The sequence below is a fragment of the Abramis brama genome (assembly GCF_963993115.1).
Source record: "Abramis brama genome assembly, chromosome: 6".
In the NCBI taxonomy this organism is placed as follows: Eukaryota; Metazoa; Chordata; class Actinopteri; order Cypriniformes; family Leuciscidae; genus Abramis; species Abramis brama.
Window position 1 is genome coordinate 30750073 of NC_139968.1, and position 20627 is coordinate 30770699.

General features: G+C 35.9%; 3 protein-coding genes across 4 annotated transcripts in view; 1 reads left to right on the plus strand and 2 right to left on the minus strand.

Annotated features, from left to right (window-relative positions):
• Window positions 1-20627, minus strand: part of LOC311085752 (uncharacterized protein) — a 333708-nt gene that overhangs the window by 28252 nt on the left and 284829 nt on the right. The window lies entirely within an intron of this gene.
• The window catches only part of LOC311085787 (uncharacterized protein), a 219676-nt gene that overhangs the window by 11769 nt on the left and 187280 nt on the right, over window positions 1-20627 (minus strand). The window lies entirely within an intron of this gene.
• The window catches only part of LOC311085740 (uncharacterized protein), a 294139-nt gene continuing 277425 nt past the window's right edge, over window positions 3914-20627 (plus strand). The window contains exons 1-8 of one of the 2 annotated variants that reach the window (XM_084118338.1): window positions 3914-4211; window positions 6246-6569; window positions 7484-7606; window positions 8268-8300; window positions 10994-11044; window positions 11810-12121; window positions 14019-14330; window positions 19742-20053. In XM_084118338.1, coding sequence (XP_083974464.1) covers window positions 4166-4211; window positions 6246-6569; window positions 7484-7606; window positions 8268-8300; window positions 10994-11044; window positions 11810-12121; window positions 14019-14330; window positions 19742-20053 — 1513 coding nt within the window. In that variant the 5' untranslated portion in view covers window positions 3914-4165. The remainder of the gene's footprint in view (window positions 4212-6245; window positions 6570-7483; window positions 7607-8267; window positions 8301-10993; window positions 11045-11809; window positions 12122-14018; window positions 14331-19741; window positions 20054-20627) is intronic. The other variant, XM_084118337.1, reaches the window with a different exon arrangement.

Here is a 20627-nt window from a genome sequence, read left to right on the forward strand (position 1 = left end):
TTGATTTCCTTTACAATATGCATTTGTTTTTGTTTACTGTCTCTACTTAAAGTTTTACCAAACGAGATTGAAATTTGACGAATTTTATTTTTCAGATATTCCCATTTGGCTCTATAGCTTGTGAATGATGGATCCATATTTATATCATTAATAGTTCTTTTAATTTCTTGACAAAAGGGATCATGACTAAGGAGGTTTGAGTTGAATTTCCAATATCCATTTCTTCTTAAACGCATATTTGATGGAGTTACATTAATTTTAACTAGACAGTGGTCTGTAAGTGGTGCAGCCGAGATTGTACAGTTTAATTCAGAGTCAGGACTAATATCTGACACAAGCCAGTAGTCTAATCTAGATTTAATTGTTCCATCTGGTTTAAACCAAGTAAATCTTTGAGTGTCTGGGTTTAGATAGCGCCAAATATCTATCAGTTTGAGTGAGTTACAAAGTTCCAACAAAGCTGTATTGTAGTGATAATTTTGAAATCTTGTAGGGTACCTGTCAAGCCATTCATCCATTACTACGTTAAAATCTCCTCCCATAAAGATATCATAGTTTACATAATTTTTGGATAAATCTTTTACAGTATTAGTTAGATCTATTAGAAGATTTTTGTTCTGGTTGTGGTTATTATAACCGTAAATATTCCCTAGGATAAAAATTCTGTCACCCATCTCAAAAACACAAATTATCCAATGACCTAGCGGGTCCTTCTTAGTAGCAGTCACTTTCCCTGGAAAGTTGTTCAGGAGTATGGCAACACCTGCTGACCTGTTTGAACCATGACTAAACAGTATCTTATCTCCCCGTTGATTTGACCAAAATTTTTCATCTGTCTCATTGCTGTGAGTTTCTTGAACAAGATAAGCTTGTGCTTTTTCACTTTTTAAATACAAAAATGTTGCTTTCCTTTTAATAGAGTCTCTTAAACCCCTAGCGTTAAGTGTTACAAAAGAGAGGTTAGAATTAAATAAAGACATGATAAAAACTAAAGGGATGAAGGAAAGAATATCTTGAAAAAAGGTGAAAGGTTGTAGAACGTAGGTCTGTTAGTTGTAACTTACGAGTTGTGATGAGCCCCTAACTAATTTTTGGTATTAATCAACATCAAATATCAAACTTTGAATCGGTAATAAGCATCTTAGAAACCGGAAACTTAAACAGTTTTATTAATGAACTTAAAGGAATATAACAGACTGCCGGTAAGTTTACTTCTTCTGAAAGAAGGGAGCCTGAACAGGCATGCAAAATTAAAGTAAATAATCTCAATCTGCATAGAACTGCACACCCATTAATGTGTGGTAGAACCTTAAACATTTAACTTAAGTTAAGTTTTTTTTTTTTTTTAAGTATGTAAAATTGTATTTCAAGTATTGAATGTAAACATATCTATATGTTGTGGTCAGATATATGATATCTAAGTGGTCAGATATATGAGCTATCAGAAATAACCTCAGGTATCAAGAACCCTTTTACCATCAATAAAACCCATGTGGCCTCTGTAGTAGATGCTCTTCCCAGCTGCACGGGCTTGCTCCATCTTTAGCCACACTGCTGCTCGAGCCTCTCTGTCTGCTTTGCAAAAGTCCTGCTTGAAACGAATCCCAGCTTCCTTGCAGAACTTAGAGTTTTTAGTCAGTCTCCAGATTTCATCCCTCTGATGTCTCATCACGAACTGGATGATCACTTGGCGATGACTCCTTTCTTCTCGTTTCCCGAGCCGATGAACACTGTCAATAACCGTTTCCATGGAAGCGGCCCACTGTGGTGCGATCTCTGACAGGATGCTAATGATTTCTTGACGGATCTGTTCATTTTCCTTTTCTTTAAGACCTTGTATCTTAAGGTTCCATCGCCGCTTGTATCTTTCCATCTCTGTAACTCTTTCCTTTAGTTCTTTATTTTCTCTGATAAGCTGTGGCATTTCTTTCTCCACTGCTTTTAATTGCGCTTTGCACTCCTTAATTTCAGCGGCATTAAATTCTGCTAGCTTGGCAACACTGGCTACCATAACAGTGGTCTCTCGTAACTGTTCTCCAAATGTGTCCATTTTCATTGTTAGCTTTTCAATTGCCTCAACAAGGGCACTTGGGTGTTCCTTTGGTTCTTGCGAGGCTTTAATCTTGTTGGGAGGAACAGAAGATTTTGTTGGAGTCGGAGGGTGGTCTTTCCTCTTACCGTAGCTGCTTCCTGAAGTTTCCATTGGTGTGTAATCGTGGTCAGAAACGTTAGCTTGAGCAGAGGTTGCCGTTTGCTTAGCTTCGCTTTTCTTGCTTGACATATCTCGGTCGGGTTGACAAAAAAGTAAAGCAGCTGCTTGGTTTTTCTCAAAAAGATGCTGGTGTTAAAGGTTATTATATGATAGCAACTATTTTGGGTGGCTGACGTTGATTTAAAAGATTATTTCGGGGGCATTGATAGCGAGCTTAGAAAACCCGATGTGACCTGCTCGCCATTCCCGGATCATTCCACTCCTTTCACGGGGAAACGAAGGGTGCATTTGGCGTCGCTTTAGCCTTCGTCGCGCCGCGATGACGCAACCGGCCTTTGAATACGGCCTTCGGAGGATGCAGAACTGAATTGGGACAGCCTTCATCACGCCGCGGTGACGCAATCGGCCTTCAAATGCGACCTCCGAAGTGTGCAGCCTTTGAATTGGGATATCCTTCGTCGCGTCGCTGTGACGTTTCGTCGCGCCGCTGTGACGCAATCGGTCTTCAAATACGGACTTCGGAGGATGCAGCCTTCACATTGGGACACAGTGTATGGCTATAACGCTTTAACCACCACTTCCGCATTTGACCATGCGATATTCCGGTGTGGTGGGTCATATTTTTTATTTTATTATTTTTTTATTCTTTGTCAGACGTCTTTATTGTTTATTGTGATAAGAAAAAAAACTCAATAAAGTTGTTGTAAAAAAAAAAAAAATCCGGTGGGGGAATATCCTATCACATGTTCCAGACCGGAAAAAAGGATAGAGCGGACATTGCGTCACTGAGGCGCGACATTTCTTTTCCGGGACGGACAGTTATTTAAAATCGGAATTTCTCTGAAATAAAAAATCTTTGGAGACTTTTAAGATATTGTAAGTACACAACTGGAGGAAATATATCACACTGTGCAAGTTATTTTCGGAAATTTTATTACAAAAATCCTGCATATTGGAGCTTTAAGCTGCCATATGTTATGTTACAATGTGCCCCACACATGTTACAATGTACCCCACCTATGGGGCATGTTGTCACATTTCACTTCCATTCTTTCGGGGTATATCAAGAAAAAAGTATATACTGTATTAATAAAACAAAAACACATAATTGTACTAGACATGTGGGAAATTAATGTGGGAAAAAATAAATACTCTGAACCATAAGTAGATTTACACAAACTGAGAAAGTCAAAAAGCGTTACTTTGTGCCCCGCTCTCCCCTAAACCTAAAAAGATTGAAGCAATACAAAATCAAGCTTTAAGAAGAATGCTGTGGTGCGTTCAGAACGTCTCCCATTGTATCTTTACAGGTAGAAGTTGGTGAAGCTCCTTTAAAGCTTCGTAGGCATAAAATAAGACTGAATTATTGGGTTAATATAAAAGGTCATAAAGAGAGTCATCCAGTAAAGGGAGTGATAGAAGAATGCTGGGAACATGGGAACAAAAACATTAAAATCTTGGGATGGAGTGTTCACAGGGAAGCACAAGAAGTATTGCAGATTGTGATGTTAGCCCAAACGTTATAATATCCAGTATACCACCGTGGATATTTCCAATGCCAATAATTGACTTATTCAAATGAAATTCAAATGGAAATCAAGAATGAGAGAGAAACCCCAAAGAACATTATCTACACGCTTATTACTGCTTCACACTCCAGTCCAGTTGGTGGCGGTAATGCACAAAAAGTTGTTTTGCAACGGCCATAAAACTCCATTAGAAGAAGAAGAAGAAGAAGAAGAATCCAGTGTCTGTGAATGTGATAACTTGCGGTTTTTCTTTCGTTGCAAATCATTAATTGATTCAATAGAAAGTCACATTCGGTTTTAAAATGTCTCGGTTTAGTGGGTTTTGTTAACAGTCGTCGCTGTCAGTCTGGTGGGTGATAACACTACGTGGATTATTTATTAATTTCCATCGAAATCAGATTTTGGATCTGGAAGCTACAACAGTATGAAGAGCACTTTAAATCCCGTTTTGTTTTTATTACTACTGTGCGGTAAGTGTATGACTTGTGTTAATTTCAGTTTTTATTTTGACCCCGCAGAAGTATTTTGAGTGTTTCAGTGACGGAATTATAAAGCTATAAAAGTGGGCGGGGCGGAATAAGGTGAATAGTTTGGCCGCTAACCCCGCTGGACCTCTGGGTTGAAAAATCGTCAATGCAAGTGAATGGGAGAAAATAATTATTTTCTGATCCCGTTTGAATTTTGCCATGAATGTGACATATGTTGTCTGTGAATTTTTTATATAATCTTGGCTTTGTAGGGCAGACTTGATAAAGGTATAGAGAGAACTGAACATGTAGTCATTTTATAGCTTCATCTATTGATTCTAAAGCGTATTTATAGGACCTTTATATATTTATTCATTTAAACTCTGCGTTATAATAACAGATTAACTAAAATTGTACCTGTGATTGATTTAGGCTATAATAATTATATAAATACCTAAAACCCAGGGTTGGTGGAAACTAAACTGAAACATAGCAAAAAATACCATTTTACTATAAGCAATATGTGTGTAAAATGGCCATAAATTAATATTCTCATTCAATGCAATGCATCTATACACTGTATCTAATTTGCACATTAATGTGTTCTTGGAGCAACATTTAATGAAAAAAAATAAGTGTAATAAATAATAATTGGAGTAATAATTAGCAACATTTTAATAATAATATCTAATATTTCATTGGAATATTCAGTGGTATAATTTATTTCCATATTCACTTGTTGTGATTCCCAAAATGCCTGATAAAGATGATTTAAGTCCTGATGCCCTCTACAGTGGACACGTATGAAATCAATGTCCTGTTACATTTTTTGATTTGAAACCCCATAACATTTTCCTGAGATGTTGATTTAAATACAATTTGAAAATTAGTCCGATTTAAATTATAATTACAATATATTATCATATTTCCATAAGAGTGCTAGATTTGATCACTAAATTAATGTCAGGCATTTTTAAAGACCAAGTAGAAGTTGTTTTCAGGGTGAAACCTCCAAACATTTGGTATCTCTGAAAAGTCCTGAATGTGCTTTTTACAGGACACCCAGGATGTGACATGTGACATGTATCCTGTCAGAGAAATTCAAGTCTATTCCTGGGTCCCAGAAGGATATATACATTAGTTTTCACGATTATGTTAATTGCATTACTGCAAAGTAATCATATATAACGTTTACAAATAATTTTCACAATTGTTCTATAAAAAGCTTAGTTTTACTCTGGGTAACACAAATTACTGTAAACAGAATCGTACTCTTATTTCTACAGTGCATATGTGAAGGTACCCAGCATGCAATGCAGCATGATTAGATTGTGCTGTGAAGTAGTTTTTACTGGTTGGTTTTATCTGCGCTGCTGAACTTATTTTTTGGTTATCTTTTAGCAGTATGTGTTGTTGGTCTATTTTGTTATAGCTTTTTTATATATTTTTTAATTTGTTGTGTGTCACGTGTTTTGTATGTCAAATATTCATGTCTGATTCACTATTGAAAATGAAACTTGTACAAACAGTGATACATTTTAAAATGATAAATTATCAGTTTATCATCATCAAACATGCTTATGTTAATATTATAAGATTCTTTAATGCCCTTTTTTACAGTGTAACCCAATATAATATAAAATATTGTGATTTGTTTTGCACTAACTAGTTTCTCCAATCAGACTCTGAGTTTTGCAGATATGCTACTAATATTAAAGGTATTGCTGTTGTATCTGGGCAGTAATGAGTTACACATATTCACTCAGCTAAATGTATTATTGAATGTAAATTTATCATTTTAATTAGCTTTGTATAAAAGCTGAATGAATAAATGTAAATTTAGCTAATCTGTAGATTGTAGATGAAGAGTGTTTTCTCACATTAGTTTGGAAGGAAGACTGTCTGTTCTTCATTTACAGCTGAATAATTCATTGCTTATAAGACAAGACTAAATGATCTGTTAAATCTGTTCACTAATATCAGCAGCAGTGTTATATGAGTTTAATCTCTGAGAAACTGTTTCTGTTTGTTCTGCAGGAGTGTTTGGTGTTGATGCAGATGCAGTGAAGACAGTGTCAGTGATGGAGGGAGAATCTGTCACTCTAAACCCTGATCCTATTAAAATACAGGGAATTAATGATATACTGTGGAAGTTTGAAGGTTCCATTATCGCTCAATTCAATGGAAATAAGATCTCATATCCCCATCTCACTGAGAGATTCAGAGACAGACTGCAGCTGGATCATCAGAATCGATCTCTGACCATCAAGTATACGAGAATCAATGACACTGGACTGTATAAACTAGAGATCAGCCACAACTCTGGGACCTCACGTATGACATTCAGTGTTACTGTCTCTGGTGAGGACACATTTATTATTTTTTGATTAAGTTGTTTTTAATAGAGGCATTTCTACAGAACCAGTAAAATGCTCTATATCTTTCACAGATCTAAAACCAACAATTAATGCATATGCCAAAATAAATGGCAGTCAGAATGGGATCAGTGCTTAAACAACAAATTACCTGAAATAAATCTTGATGTTGGGACAAGACATGCATTTCATTTTAATAATCACTGGGATCAAGTCCTTTACACACAATTACAGACTTGCACATCAATCAAAAAATCAGGAGAAAATTCCCCAGTGTTCATCTTGTCAGAAAGAATCAACTATCATTAAACATATTTTACTGAACTGTAATGCTTCTATTGCTCTGATGAACTTGTTTTATTCTGTGGATGCGTTTGAAAAAAATTCAACCAAGCAAACAAAAATGTGGTCTTAAGGTTTTAACAATAAATATTATTGTTACTTTTTATAAAACTAAAACTTATTTATTTCTCAATAACTATAAAATATATTCACCATGAACATAGCCACAGCGGCTTGCATAGTGTTAAAAAAGAAGGAATTATTTTTGTTTCACAGATGAAACTAATTAAACTGCAAGAGCTGCCAACGGATATTATATATAATGTGTTTGACATTGTAACAGAATTTTTGAACTCTCATGTTGTTCTGAATATTATCACAGCTGAGCTTGGGCCACAAGATTGAATGGTCTTAAATTACTGACACCTGTAAATAAATCTGTGATAAATACTGACTACATGAACTTTAATCTCCATCACTGATTAGATTTTAATGTTTACATGTAATTAATTAACTATCATTAACATAAAGATCTACTTACCAGATCTTCACTCAGGTTATACTATAGTGATGATGTTTATAGTGTTTGTTTCTGACGGTCTCTCTTTATCATTACAGATCCAGGTCTGTCTCCAGGTGCTAAAGCAGGAATAGTTGTTGTTCTGCTGCTGGTGTTTGCAGTTGCAGCTGCTGGTGTTTTTTACTATCGCCGCATAATCTGTTCTCCAAACCCTTTATTGGGTAAGTATAACAACTCATACAAGAAGAGATTTTCCAAAGTCAGTAGTTATATATATTTGTTTTACCACAAGTTCTGCTACTTGTGATTGTGATTGCACAAGTTGGCCTAAAATCATAATCCTGCTGTCTTTTTTGGCCATTTTGAATTTTATCTGGACTGCCTAGCGCCTCACAGATGTATTTGAAAGCTAAGAGAATGATATTGAGAGTGTTGTGTAAATGACACTGATATGTCTTGTGAGTCAGTGAATCTATCACCTCTTATCTGGTCATTAGTTTGAGTTGTTCATGCATACTTAATGGGATTGTTCAAGAAAAAAATATTTAATGCCACGATAGTTGATAGAAACCATTTCTGTCAAAAAGGAAAATAAGTAATTTTCATGGTAAATTGCATTGGTTGTCACATGTTTTATAGTGAATCACAACAAAAGTTTGAGTGTGAAGAATAATATTTAATTGTTGCAACAAAGTGGAATATTTTCAGCAAATAACCTCTTAAACTGCACATAAAGCTTTCAAGTGAGTTCAAAAATGGTGGTGATGATGAAGAAAGAAATAAGATGAAAAATCACAACATATCTTCTCAGTTCTCCAGTGTTATTGACATCTGCTCAATATTATCTCCTATTTTCTCTGTTTCTATGTGCTGACTGACAAGACGATGAGTTATCTAAACAGAAATCAGAACCGTGTAAGTATTACACCTGATACATTATTTTCTGACAGTAGAGTTCTATTGTAGTTTTCATATTCAGCATTTCTACATCTTTTTACCACATGTTCTGTTTGTGATTAGTTTAGTGCAATAATCAATGAAACGTGATTGTCCAATATTGAGTGGCATGATATTAATATACTAATTACTGAATTTCTGTTATAGAATGCAAAATTAACCACAACTACATTAAGACTGTTTGATTGTGCCTGTTTGTGTTTCTAGAGGCAGAGCATGTTAACATCCATGTAATGTTTGTACTACTGCTTATTAACTCACAGAACTAAATTAAGTTTGAGAAACGTTTAGCATGAAACCCTAAACTGCTGTGGCTGTTCATTGTGTGTGGCTTCATTTGGCTTATTCTTTCAGACTTTAACACAGAAACCATGAAGATGGCGCTGCACTTGTTTTTTTTTATGATTTGATACTTCCGGTTAATACTAAGTGAGTTGGTTTATCTCATCATATCTGGTCAGTAGTATAAATTATCAATTTTTAAGCAATAAGCCATTTTTTAAGCAAGCAGTTTCTGAGAAATACTGTTGAAAATTGAAATCAACGCCCAAACAAACATGTAAGTGAATTTTTGCCAGATGTCTGTTCTGTGTGTGTGCCAATGCACAGTCATGACGCTTAAACTTGACTTCGACTAGTTGCTGGTCATGGCCTATATAAAGCACAACAGGATAATAAAAATTGGTAGTCAAACAGTTAAATGTATAGTTCACCCAAAAAAGAAAATTAGCCCATGATTTACTCACCCTCAAGTCATCCTAGGTGTATTTGACATTCTTCTTTCAGACGAATACAATCAGAGTTATATTAAAATATGTCCTGGCTCTTCCAAGCTTTATACTGGCAGCGAATGGCCGTTTCAGTTTTGAAGTCCATAAAAGTGCATCTATCCATCATAAAAGTGCTTAATAAAGGGTCTTCTGAAGCAAAGTGATGAGTTTGTGTAAGAAAAATATCCATATTTAAAACTTTATAAAGTAAAATGACCTGTCATCAGTGTTGGGCAAGTTACTTAAAAAATGTAATTAGTTACAGTTACTAGTTACTTCTCACAAAAAGTATCTGAGTTAGTAACTGAGTTACATCATTACAAAAGTAACTAATTACCAGGAAAAGTAACTATTGCGTTACTTAAAAAAAAAGTTAAATGAAAAATGGACACTAAATATAATAAATTATTATTATAAAATATTGTACACTAATTCACACTATTCTAATGTTAATTTGGTGTGGGACATTGTGAGAGACACCTATTACCTTAAATATTAAAATGTTATCTTTACTATAGAGGAACAACAAAACAATGGAAGGTTTAGAACTTTTAATATTTATTGCACAGTCAACAACTGGCCAAGAAATAAGTCTAAAAATAAATGATGCTTCTTAAGAAATGTACCAAAAATAAATAAAAAGTAATAAAAAATATACATACACATACGAGAATATACATCTCACATTATTTCTATAACCTACAGAGAACGTCACCATCAGAGGTTATTTAAGCCAAATTTCTAGTCGTGTTTACAGCACGTGTCGTGTTCACAACCGGTCAGATGTGTTCTGGGAACGTTCTTTGCAGGTTATTTTGGAGTTTTGTTTCATATGTAAACTAATTAAAACGTTGCAGATGATACCAATATGCTACAGATATTATTCAAATGCTGAAGTGTGTAATTTCTTTATAAACAAACTATATTATGCTCGAACACATTCGGTCTCTCTCGTGCACTTCCGAGCGCGCTCTCCAACATACACACCGGTCTCTCTCGCGCACTTTCGAGCTCGCTCTCAGACACATCGGTCTCTCTCGCGCACTTCCGAGCGTGCTCTCCAACGGTCTCTCTCGCGCACTTTCGAGCTCGCTCACGGACACATCGGTCTCTCTCGCGCACTCTCCAACGGTCTCTCTCGCGCACTTTCAAGGGCGCTCGCGGCGTTTGACTCGCTTTTGTTCGCCTTGCTCTCGCCTTGACTCGCCATGACTGCCGCACATAATTAATTTTAAAGACAACGCACCATATGGTAACGGTAACGGAGTTAATTTATTTAAAAAGTAATGCGTTACAGTATTAGTTACTGTCAAAAGTAACTGAGTTACAGTAACGCGTTATTAGTAACGCGTTACTGCCCAACACTGCCTGTCATACCCTCCTGAGACCCAGAAAAAATATATATATTTCGTGTGTTTTTTTGTTTTTTTTTCCATCTCATCACATTGTTTAGAGCATAAGAAACAAATGGTTTTAAAAATAATAATAATTTACCCCAGGACTAAAATAAAATGACATGAAATTATATGTATAGGCAAAAACAATGGGATTTTTTTTTTCAATCACAAATAAATTTTTAACTAAGAAATATTTACTTGAATACACCTTGTGCTGCAACCTGGACACTTAACATACTTAACAGTATGGTGGACATATCCTTATACTGCTAATATTAGTTAATATTAAAAATGTATACATGGCCATTTAACAATATATACATGTATACATTTTCATGTATTGTTTTATTGTTAATTCACATTAATGAAAGCTAATGTTAACACATAAAATGTAAATTCTTTATTATTAAAAGCACTTGTAGTGATCCAAACATAATCTTCATCTTTAAACTCACTTAAAATCTTCTCATTTCCCTGTTTCTAGCCACTGATGTGAACGAGGAAGAAATGATACCTAAACAGCCAAGTAAAACATGTAAGTATTTCAACTCTTTAAAAAAATTAAAATGAGTGTACTCCCGAGATTCTTATTGCTTATAAGATTTTATCAAATGTATGAAGACAATGAGATGGAGACATTTGAGAACATAGGGGTAAAATATGTATTGTCTAGAATACTATTTTACAAATATCTTCAAATAAGAAGTTATTTAAAGGATAAAATTAAAGTAAAAACTTTGGATGATATTCACCCTATTTTGTGCTTTGATTAAAGTTAGTAAAATGAATAGAGTAGATAATTAAGTGTATGGGTTTACATAATATTAAAATAACATGGGAAAATGTATTAGAGAATAAAATAACAGAAGGAGATTGGAAAGAAAAATTAAGAATCACGCATTCTTCAGATTGGCAAGAATATGCTTGGAAAATTAATATGTGATATTTTATGACACCAGAAATTTCTTCTAAGTGTGATCATTTATCTTTTGGATGTTGGAGAAGCTGCGGTGAACTTAAAGCCCATTATTCTCATATATTTTATGCTTGTTAAATAATAAAACAGGTTTGGACTGAAGTCATTCAGGTAATGGTAGAAATTTTTAAGAAATTAAATATAATAAAGATACAAAATATAGTTTTGGTTATAGGACCAATGCTACTTAATAAAGATTAGTTATACTTATTTAAAATAGTGAGAATTACAGCTTTTAAAGCAATAACACAATTTTAGAGAAGGCGAGAACCCCCAGTTTTAAAAATCTCCTCATTACTCTGTTTCTATGTGCTGTTGTGACAGATGAAGATAAGACCATATTAGTAAAGGAGGGAGAGTCTGTCACTCTGAACACTGATGCTGAAATACAAAAAGATGATCAGATACTATGGATGTTTGGACCTCAAGAGAATCTCATAGCTGAAATCAAAGGAGAGACCAGAGAAATCTCTACATATGTTGCTGATGGGAGATTCAGAGACAGACTGAAGCTGGACATGAAGACTGGATCTCTGACCATCACAAACATCACAGCTGAACACATTGGAGTCTATGAACTACAGACCATCAGCAACAGAGGAACCTTATATCAAAGATTCATTGTTACTGTCAAAAGTGAGTAGCTCAAGGTTTTCAGTATAATAATGATCACATGTCTTTATTGGCAGTTATTTCACACATTAAGGCGAGACATTACAGGTAAATAGGGTAAATTTTTTAAATAATAGATATCACCATGAAACTTGCTCAGTTCATAACTTACACAAGTATATAAACAAAAATTACAAGTTTTTGAAATTTGTATGTTTAATTATGCAAATTAGTCATTATCTCATTAAATATGCAAGATTTTACATATATTTTCGGTAGATAGATCTGAACAAATGATAAAGCACAAGATGATACTTAAACACAAGATGAAAAAAAAATTCAGAGGGATTTCAGGATATGCTTTCATTACCTAGAAAATCAAAATATACTGTCCATAGCCTTAAAAAAATTTAATGTTTTATTAACAAATCCCTCTGAAAATATCTTTAGAATACTGCTAAGTGTATAACTAGAAAGTTTGGTGTACATAGGTGCTACATAGGCTGAGATGTTTGTACTGGAGAATGACAAAAAACACGTTTTGAGAAAATAGCATTTAAAGACTTAAATAGCTCTAAATGAGATTTTGTCATTAGCTTTAAATCCCCCTTTGGACATGATTGGTTACTAGAAAGGAAATAGAAAAGAAATTGGGCATTTCCTTTACATAGAAAGGAAATTCCCAAATTTGGATTACATGGCGTTGTGCAGGAGACTCAGAGCTTTACAACGATACCGTCATGTCACGTTGGAATGCTAACTTCCTGGTAAATTTGGGAGAAACTTGACTACAAATAAAATTTAATAAAATAAACATCTTAAAGTAGGGATGCACCGATCCACATTTTTTCACTTCCGATCCGATCCCGATACCTGAATTTAGATATCGGCCGATACCGATACTATTCCGATACCAGAGCTGTGTTTGCTTTAATATTTTTGTTATCATTATTGTTTATTTTATATGATGCTGAAATAAACTTCTCTCAACATGCAAGTATGGTATGTATGTAGGCCTATGCATGTATGTCCCAAAAGGCAACTTGAGGTAAGTTATAAGGTCAGAAAAGGAAGTTAAAAAAAACAGGAAATCCTGTTAACAGGAAAAATCGCATTCTGAAAACAAATATGCAACTTTAAGGGTTTCAAATTGATTGTAATGTCAATATTTATTACATTCACAAAATGTCAAATACTTGAGTCTTGAAATATAAGAAACGTGCAAGTGTAAACATCTTACACACACACACACACTATCTGAAGGGTGATCCTCGCTCCGATGCAGTAACTCTCTCGATGAATGCTCGATCAACATCAGCATCTTGCGAGCAGACGGATTTCACCTCAGACGCGCGTCAATTTCGCACTGGACGCGCGAATGGATTCAAAATATTCAAGCGTCCAACTAGACGCGAATTTGACGCGCTATTCGCGTTTGGTGTAAACGCACAGTAACGTGGTGCTTTTTTAAATGTTTGATTGCGTTCGCTGTGTTGTACGACGCGAGGGAGCTTTAAAGAGGTCTGAATCACGGCTTTGCAAACATTGCATTTAGCTGTCTTGCTTTGCGGTGTTTCCAGTGTGAAGTATTTACACAAAGCGGACATGTTGGCTAGCTGAAATCAAAGGAGAGACCATTGAAGCCCATTACTCTCATATATTTTATGCTTGTTAAATAATAAAACAGTTTTGGACTGAAGTCATTCAGGTAATGGAAGAAATTTTTAAGAAATTAAATATAATATAGATCCAAAATATAGTTTTGGTTATAGGACCAATGCTACTTAATAAAGATGAGTTATACTTATTTAAAATAGTGAGAATTACAGCTTTTAAAGCAATAACACAATTTTAGAGAAGGCGAGAATCCCCAGTTTTAAAAATCTCCTCATTTCTCTGTTTCTATGTGCTGTTGTGACAGATGAAGATAAGACCATATTAGTAAAAGAGGGAGAGTCTGTCACTCTGAACACTGATGCTGAAATACAAAAAGATGATCAGATACTATGGATGTTTGGACCTCAAGAGAATCTCATAGCTGAAATCAAAGGAGAGACCAGAGAAATCTCTACATATGTTGCTGATGGGAGATTCAGAGACAGACTGAAGCTGGACATGAAGACTGGTTCTCTGACCATCACAGACATCACAGCTGAACACATTGGAGTCTATGAACTACAGACCATCAGCAACAGAGGAACCTTAAATCAAAGATTCATTGTTACTGTCAAAAGTGAGTAGCTCAAGGTTTTCAGTATAATAATGATCACACGTCTTTATTGGCAGTTATTTCACACATTAAGGCGAGACACTACAGGTGAATATGGTAACATTTTTAAATAATAGATGAAACTTGCTCAGTTGATTACTTACACAAAACAAAAATTACAAGTTTTTGAAATTTGTATGTTTAATTATGCAAATGAGTCATTATCTCATTAAATATGCAAGATTTTGCATATATTTTCGGTAGATAGATCTGAACGTATGATAAAGCACAAGATGATACTTAAACACAAGATGAAAAAAAATTCAGAGGGATTTCAGGATATGCTTTCATTACCTAGAAAATCAAAATATACTGTCCATAGCCTTAAAAAAATTGAATGTTTTATTAACAAATCCCTCTGAAAATATCTTTAGAATACTGCTAAGTGTATAACTAGAAAGTTTGGTGTACATAGGTGCTACATAGGCTGAGATGTTTGTACTGGAGAATGACAAAAAACACGTTTTGAGAAAATGGCATTTAAAGACTTAAATAGCTCTAAATGAGATTTCGTCATTAGCTTTAAATCCCCCTTTGGACACGATTGGTTACTAGAAAGGAAATAGAAAAGGAATTGGGCATTTCCTTTACATAGAAAGGAAATTCCCAAATTTGGATTACATAGCGTTGTGCAGGAGACTCAGAGCTTTACAACGATACCGTCATGTCTTGTTGGAATGCTAACTTCCTGGTAAATTTGGGAGAAACTTGACTACAAATAAAATGTAATAAAATAAACATCTTAAAGTAGGGATGCACCGATCCACATTTTTTCACTTCCGATCCGATCCCGATACCTGAATTTAGATATCGGCCGATACCGATACTATTCCGATACCAAAGCTGTGTTTGCTTTAATATTTTTGTTATCATTATTGTTTATTTTATATAATTCTGAAATAAACTTCTCTCAACATGCAAGTATGTATGTAGGCCTATGCATGTATGTCCCAAAAGGCAACTTGAGGTAAGTTATAAGGTCAGAAAAGGAAGTTAAAAAAAAACAGGAAATCCTGTTAACAGGAAAAATCGCATTCTGAAAACAAATATGCAACTTTAAGGGTTTCAAATTGATTGTAATGTCAATATTTATTACATTCACAAAATGTCAAATACTTGAGTCTTGAAATATAAGAAACGTGTGTAAGAATTGATAAATTAGGAAATTCCAAACAGTCTGTTTTGGGGGTGACCAGGCCCTGAGAGGACAAAAGGACCTCTCTGGAGATTAGCATTTGAACTGGCCCTCGTGCACCATCGAGACGAAAGTCTCACCTCCGAGTCATCCTAATCTACATCTCTTTCCCTCTCCCCTCACCCCTCTCTCATGCTCAGACGATCACCTGATTTCACCCAAGAAAATGTATAGTTTAATGTGAATGATTATCACAGAGAATTTTCATGTTTGGTATCATTTAAAATGTCACAGTGCGACTGGTACAAATGTCCTATTTCCAGAATAAGTAAAACACAAGGTAATAAGGTTTTTGAAGGTTTATGGATAACTAGCATACAAGGAGGGGTTGGTCTCTAAGCAAATGGTCCCACACCCCCATGAAGATGCGACCACTGCATGCAAATTTCTATTGTTACATGGTTCCAGGTGAAAAGGTTTGTCTATTTAAGGAAGTGCAGCAGGGAGATCGGGGCCTTTTTCTGTATTTCAGATGGGTCCGTTAGGCTGGGAGATGTAGATCTCTCAGCCTAATGTATTTCTTAAAGGGGTCATATAATGCCATTTTTGTACAAGCTAATATGATTCTTTAGGATCTAAATTAAAAGTTTGTAATATACTTTAATTAAAAATTCTCATTAGTATTGTAAGAAAACACTAATTTTACCTGGTCAAAAACAGCTCTGTTTTCAGCACGCCGTTTCAGTGCATGTGTCTTTAAATGATAATGAGCTTTGCTCACCCCGCCTTCTGTGGGTACACCGTATCTAACACAATAACCACGTGTTATTCGTTATAAACGTGTGATTATGAATTATATTGAGAACGTCGTACATAGAAAACATGCCGTAATGTACCCTGAGTGTAAACCTTAGACGCATTCATTGTGAAGCCTGCAGCAAGGCAAGCCCGTAGGCAGGGGGGATTCGGGTGGTTCGAACGAACCCCCCCTCACGGCCAAAGGTCCAGATTTTTTTTTTTATGTGATTATTGTCATCATTGTTTTAATCAATGCTTGTGACAAATATTCTGGGTTGCCGTTTCAAATTAATATGATTATTGTAGCTGGACTTGTGTGTGTGTGCCGCAGATACCTGTCAACACTCCCGTTTTTCCCGGGTTTCTCCCGTTTTTAGCCCTATCTCCCGGACCCCTCCCGGTTTGTTATTTCTCCCGGGAAACTCCCGTAATTTGCATGGCCCAAACACCTTTAATGTATAATCGGACCAATATGTTTGTCTAATGTTGACCAGTTGCCAGATCTTGTATTAAATGCATTATATTCACACAATCCACACACCATATACAATTTCAACCCATTTGTCACCTCAACCTGGCAACCTAACCCAGTTGCGCAGTCGCGGAAAGTAGGCTATAACCATAGACTGTAAAAAATAATAATAGTAGGCTATAACCCGAAAGCGAGCCGATAGACATGGCAGGTGAGGGCCGGATTAACCATTAGGGCAACTGGTCACTTGCTCAGGGGCACATGACATCTAAGGGGCACTGACAGGTAGGACATACACAGAAATTTAATAAAGTTATCAAACACTTTACAGTCTTCACTGCATAAAGTGCATCTACGCGGGTTCACGCAGACTTTCCTCCCTCCCCGCTGAACACCAGCGATTAGCCTACTAATTCGTGAAATGCACTCCCACTGGTTGAGCTCGGTAAATTCGTTTTAGGTTCGATATTAGCCGGACATTTTCTATAGTGTCGGGTCTAACAAAGATATCAATAGCAAGATTAGTTTTAATATTATGTGACCATTGTATATTGACATGATGAAAATATTCATTCAAAATCATTCGTGCATTAATGCTGCATAATTATACCTGAAAATGCTTTGATGCGTTTCCACAGCGCACGGTGCTTAAGGGAACGTCTGCCAATTCCACCAACTGCGGTAAACGTAAACTATAATTTGTATGATTTAAAATTACTTTTAACATTTAAAAACAGACATTTTAAAATTCCAAAGCTTGCAGAAGGTTCCTAATGTCAATACTGACTTAGGCTACAGCTTTAGCCTTGAGTAAATTAACTTGTCTAAGAAAATTATTCATAAAACGTATAAATATCAGTTGAGCCTACTTTCGTCACTGACACAGACGAAAATGAAAAGACTAAGTTCAGCTTTAGGAGGGGAAGAAATAGGCCAGGATAAGAAGACTGAGATAAAAAGAAATATGAAGATGAGGAGAGGTATTGACAAATAATCTAATGATAAGGTTTTAAAGATAGCCTATTTCTTATAATTTTTTGGCTTTCAAAAGTCCTAAAATGCACATATGTAGATCAGAGAAATCCAAATTTTCTCGGGGGAGCATGCCCCCGAACCCCCCTAACTACGCCGGGGCCTTGACTCTTGATGCCCAGGGCACAGGAAATTGGACACAATTTTAATACAAAAACAAATTACAAAAGGAAGAGAAAAACGGCAAAAAGGTCCACTTTTTGAAAAAAAGAACCCCCCCTTTCAATAGTCTGGCTACGGACCTGCAAGGTTTGCAAATTTCGCAAAGATTAATATAAATACTAATATAAAGGTTAATAAAACATTACACTCACATCTTCTGGAGGTTCAGCAGTAACACGTTGGTACCGATCCGTTTTTTCTCGTTTGTAAAGCTGTCTGGTGTGAAATGATTCGCGTAAACATGAAAGCATGGACGATCGTGGGGAATCCCCGTGAGGGAATCCCCGCGTCAATCCTTTGGGCATATCGCTTCAAAAACAAAACTCAGCCACTGCATCTATAACGGCTCAGATTTAGGAACATCCAAATGACTGATGAGTTCCTTATTACATCTAAGAACAGAACACCACAATCGCGTAGACGCCATTCTCCTCCAGCATATCAACAATGGCGGACTACTATGACGACGGCTGTCACAGCTTGCTCAGGGCGGGTCTTGTGTTGAAACACGGCTGTCAATCACAATCGCGGGAGGGGCGTACGATCTTATGACGTCACAATATCGAACGGCTTGATTTCATAGATGGTCAAACATATAAGGAGATTAAAACAAAACCACTGGATGGATTTTAATCATGATAGGATGGTTGTGTACAGGCACTGCCAACAGACATTTCAGTGCAATCAACTTGTAAAAGTGCATGTACCATTATATGACCCCTTTAAATGTTGGGTTTGCATCTTATCTCTATTCCAGAGCATTTGATGTTTTGTATCGATTACCTTTGAATTGATTATGGAATTGACATGATACATTTACCTGACATAATAAATTGTTACATTGTTGATTATTCTAACTGACTTTGATATTATTTTCATTGAAGAGTTAAACTCACTTTTAGTGAGGCACAGATATTATTAAAACCTTATGGAGTCAGATGAATTAACGAGAGAATACATAACTAAATGTATTGTAAATTTAACCAACCGATATTTTGCTTGAGTAAGGACAGAACACGTGATACCTTCCCCGTGTATTGGCGAACCGGCAATTGGGCCAATATAGCGGGCCTTACACGTGCAAGTGTAAACATCTTACACACACACACTATCTGAAGGGTGATCCTCGCTCCGATGCAGTAACTCTCTCGATGAATGCTCGATCAACATCAGCATCTTGCGAGCAGACGGATTTCACCTCAGACGCGCGTCAATTTCGCACTGGACGCGCGAATGTGTTCAAAATATTCAAGCGTCCAACTAGATGCGAATTTGACGCGCTATTCGCGTTTGGTGTAAACGCACAGTAACGTGGTGCTTTTTTAAATGTTTGATTGCGTTCGCTGTGTTGTACGACGCGAGGGAGCTTTAAAGAGGTCTGAATCACGGCTTTGCAAACATTGCATTTAGCTGTCTTGCTTTGCGGTGTTTCCAGTGTGAAGTATTTACACAAAGCGGACATGTTGGCTAGCTGAAATTAAAGGAGAGACCATTAAAGCCCATTACTCTCATATATTTTATGCTTGTTAAATAATAAAACAGTTTTGGACTGAAGTCATTCAGGTAATGGTAGAAATTTTTAAGAAATTAAATATAATATAGAAACAAAATATAGTTTTGGTTATAGGACCAATGCTACTTAATAAAGAAGAGTTATACTTATTTAAAATAGTGAGAATTACAGCTTTTAAAGCAATAACACAATTTTAGAGAAGGCGAGAATCCCCAGTTTTAAAAATCTCTTTATTTCTTTGTTTCTATGTGCTGTTGTGACAGATGAAGATAAGACCATATTAGTAAAAGAGGGAGAGTCTGTGACTCTGAATACTGATGCTGAAATACAAAAAGATGATCAGATACTATGGATGTTTGGACCTCAAGAGAATCTCATAGCTGAAATCAAAGGAGAGACCAGAGAAATCTCTACATATGTTGCTGATGGGAGATTCAGAGACAGACTGAAGCTGGACATGAAGACTGGATCTCTGACCATCACAGACATCACAGCTGAACACATTGGAGTCTATGAACTACAGACCATCAGCAACAGAGGAACCTTATGTCAAAGATTCATTGTTACTGTCAAAAGTGAGTAGCTCAAGGTTTTCAGTATAATGATCACATGTCTTTATTGGCAGTTTTTTCACACATTAAGGCAACACTACAGGTGAATAGGGTAACATTTTTAAATAATAGATATCACCATGAAACTTGCTTAGTTGATAACTTGTATAAACAAAAATTACAAGTTTTTGAAATTTGTATGTTTAAAAGGGGAGTGAAATGCTATTTCATGCATACTGAGTTTTTTACACTGTTAAAGAGTTGGATTCCCATGCTAAACATGGACAAAGTTTCAAAAACTAAGTTGTACGTTTGAAGGAGTATTTTTGTTCCAAAAATACTCCTTCCGGTTTGTCACAAGTTTCGGAAAGTTTTTTTCGAGTATGGGTCTATGTTACGTAAGATGGTGCGGAATTTCCTTATATGGGTTCTAAGGGCACTTCTCCGGTAAGATCGCGGGTGCGCGTGCACTCGTAGACCAGAGCAAGAGAGTGAAAACAGGTCGCCATCAATGCGCTGTGCTGCTCGGCTTTTGGAAGTCAATGTCACCAAAGAAGTGTGTTTTTGGTTGCCAGGGCAAGACAACCCTGCACAGATT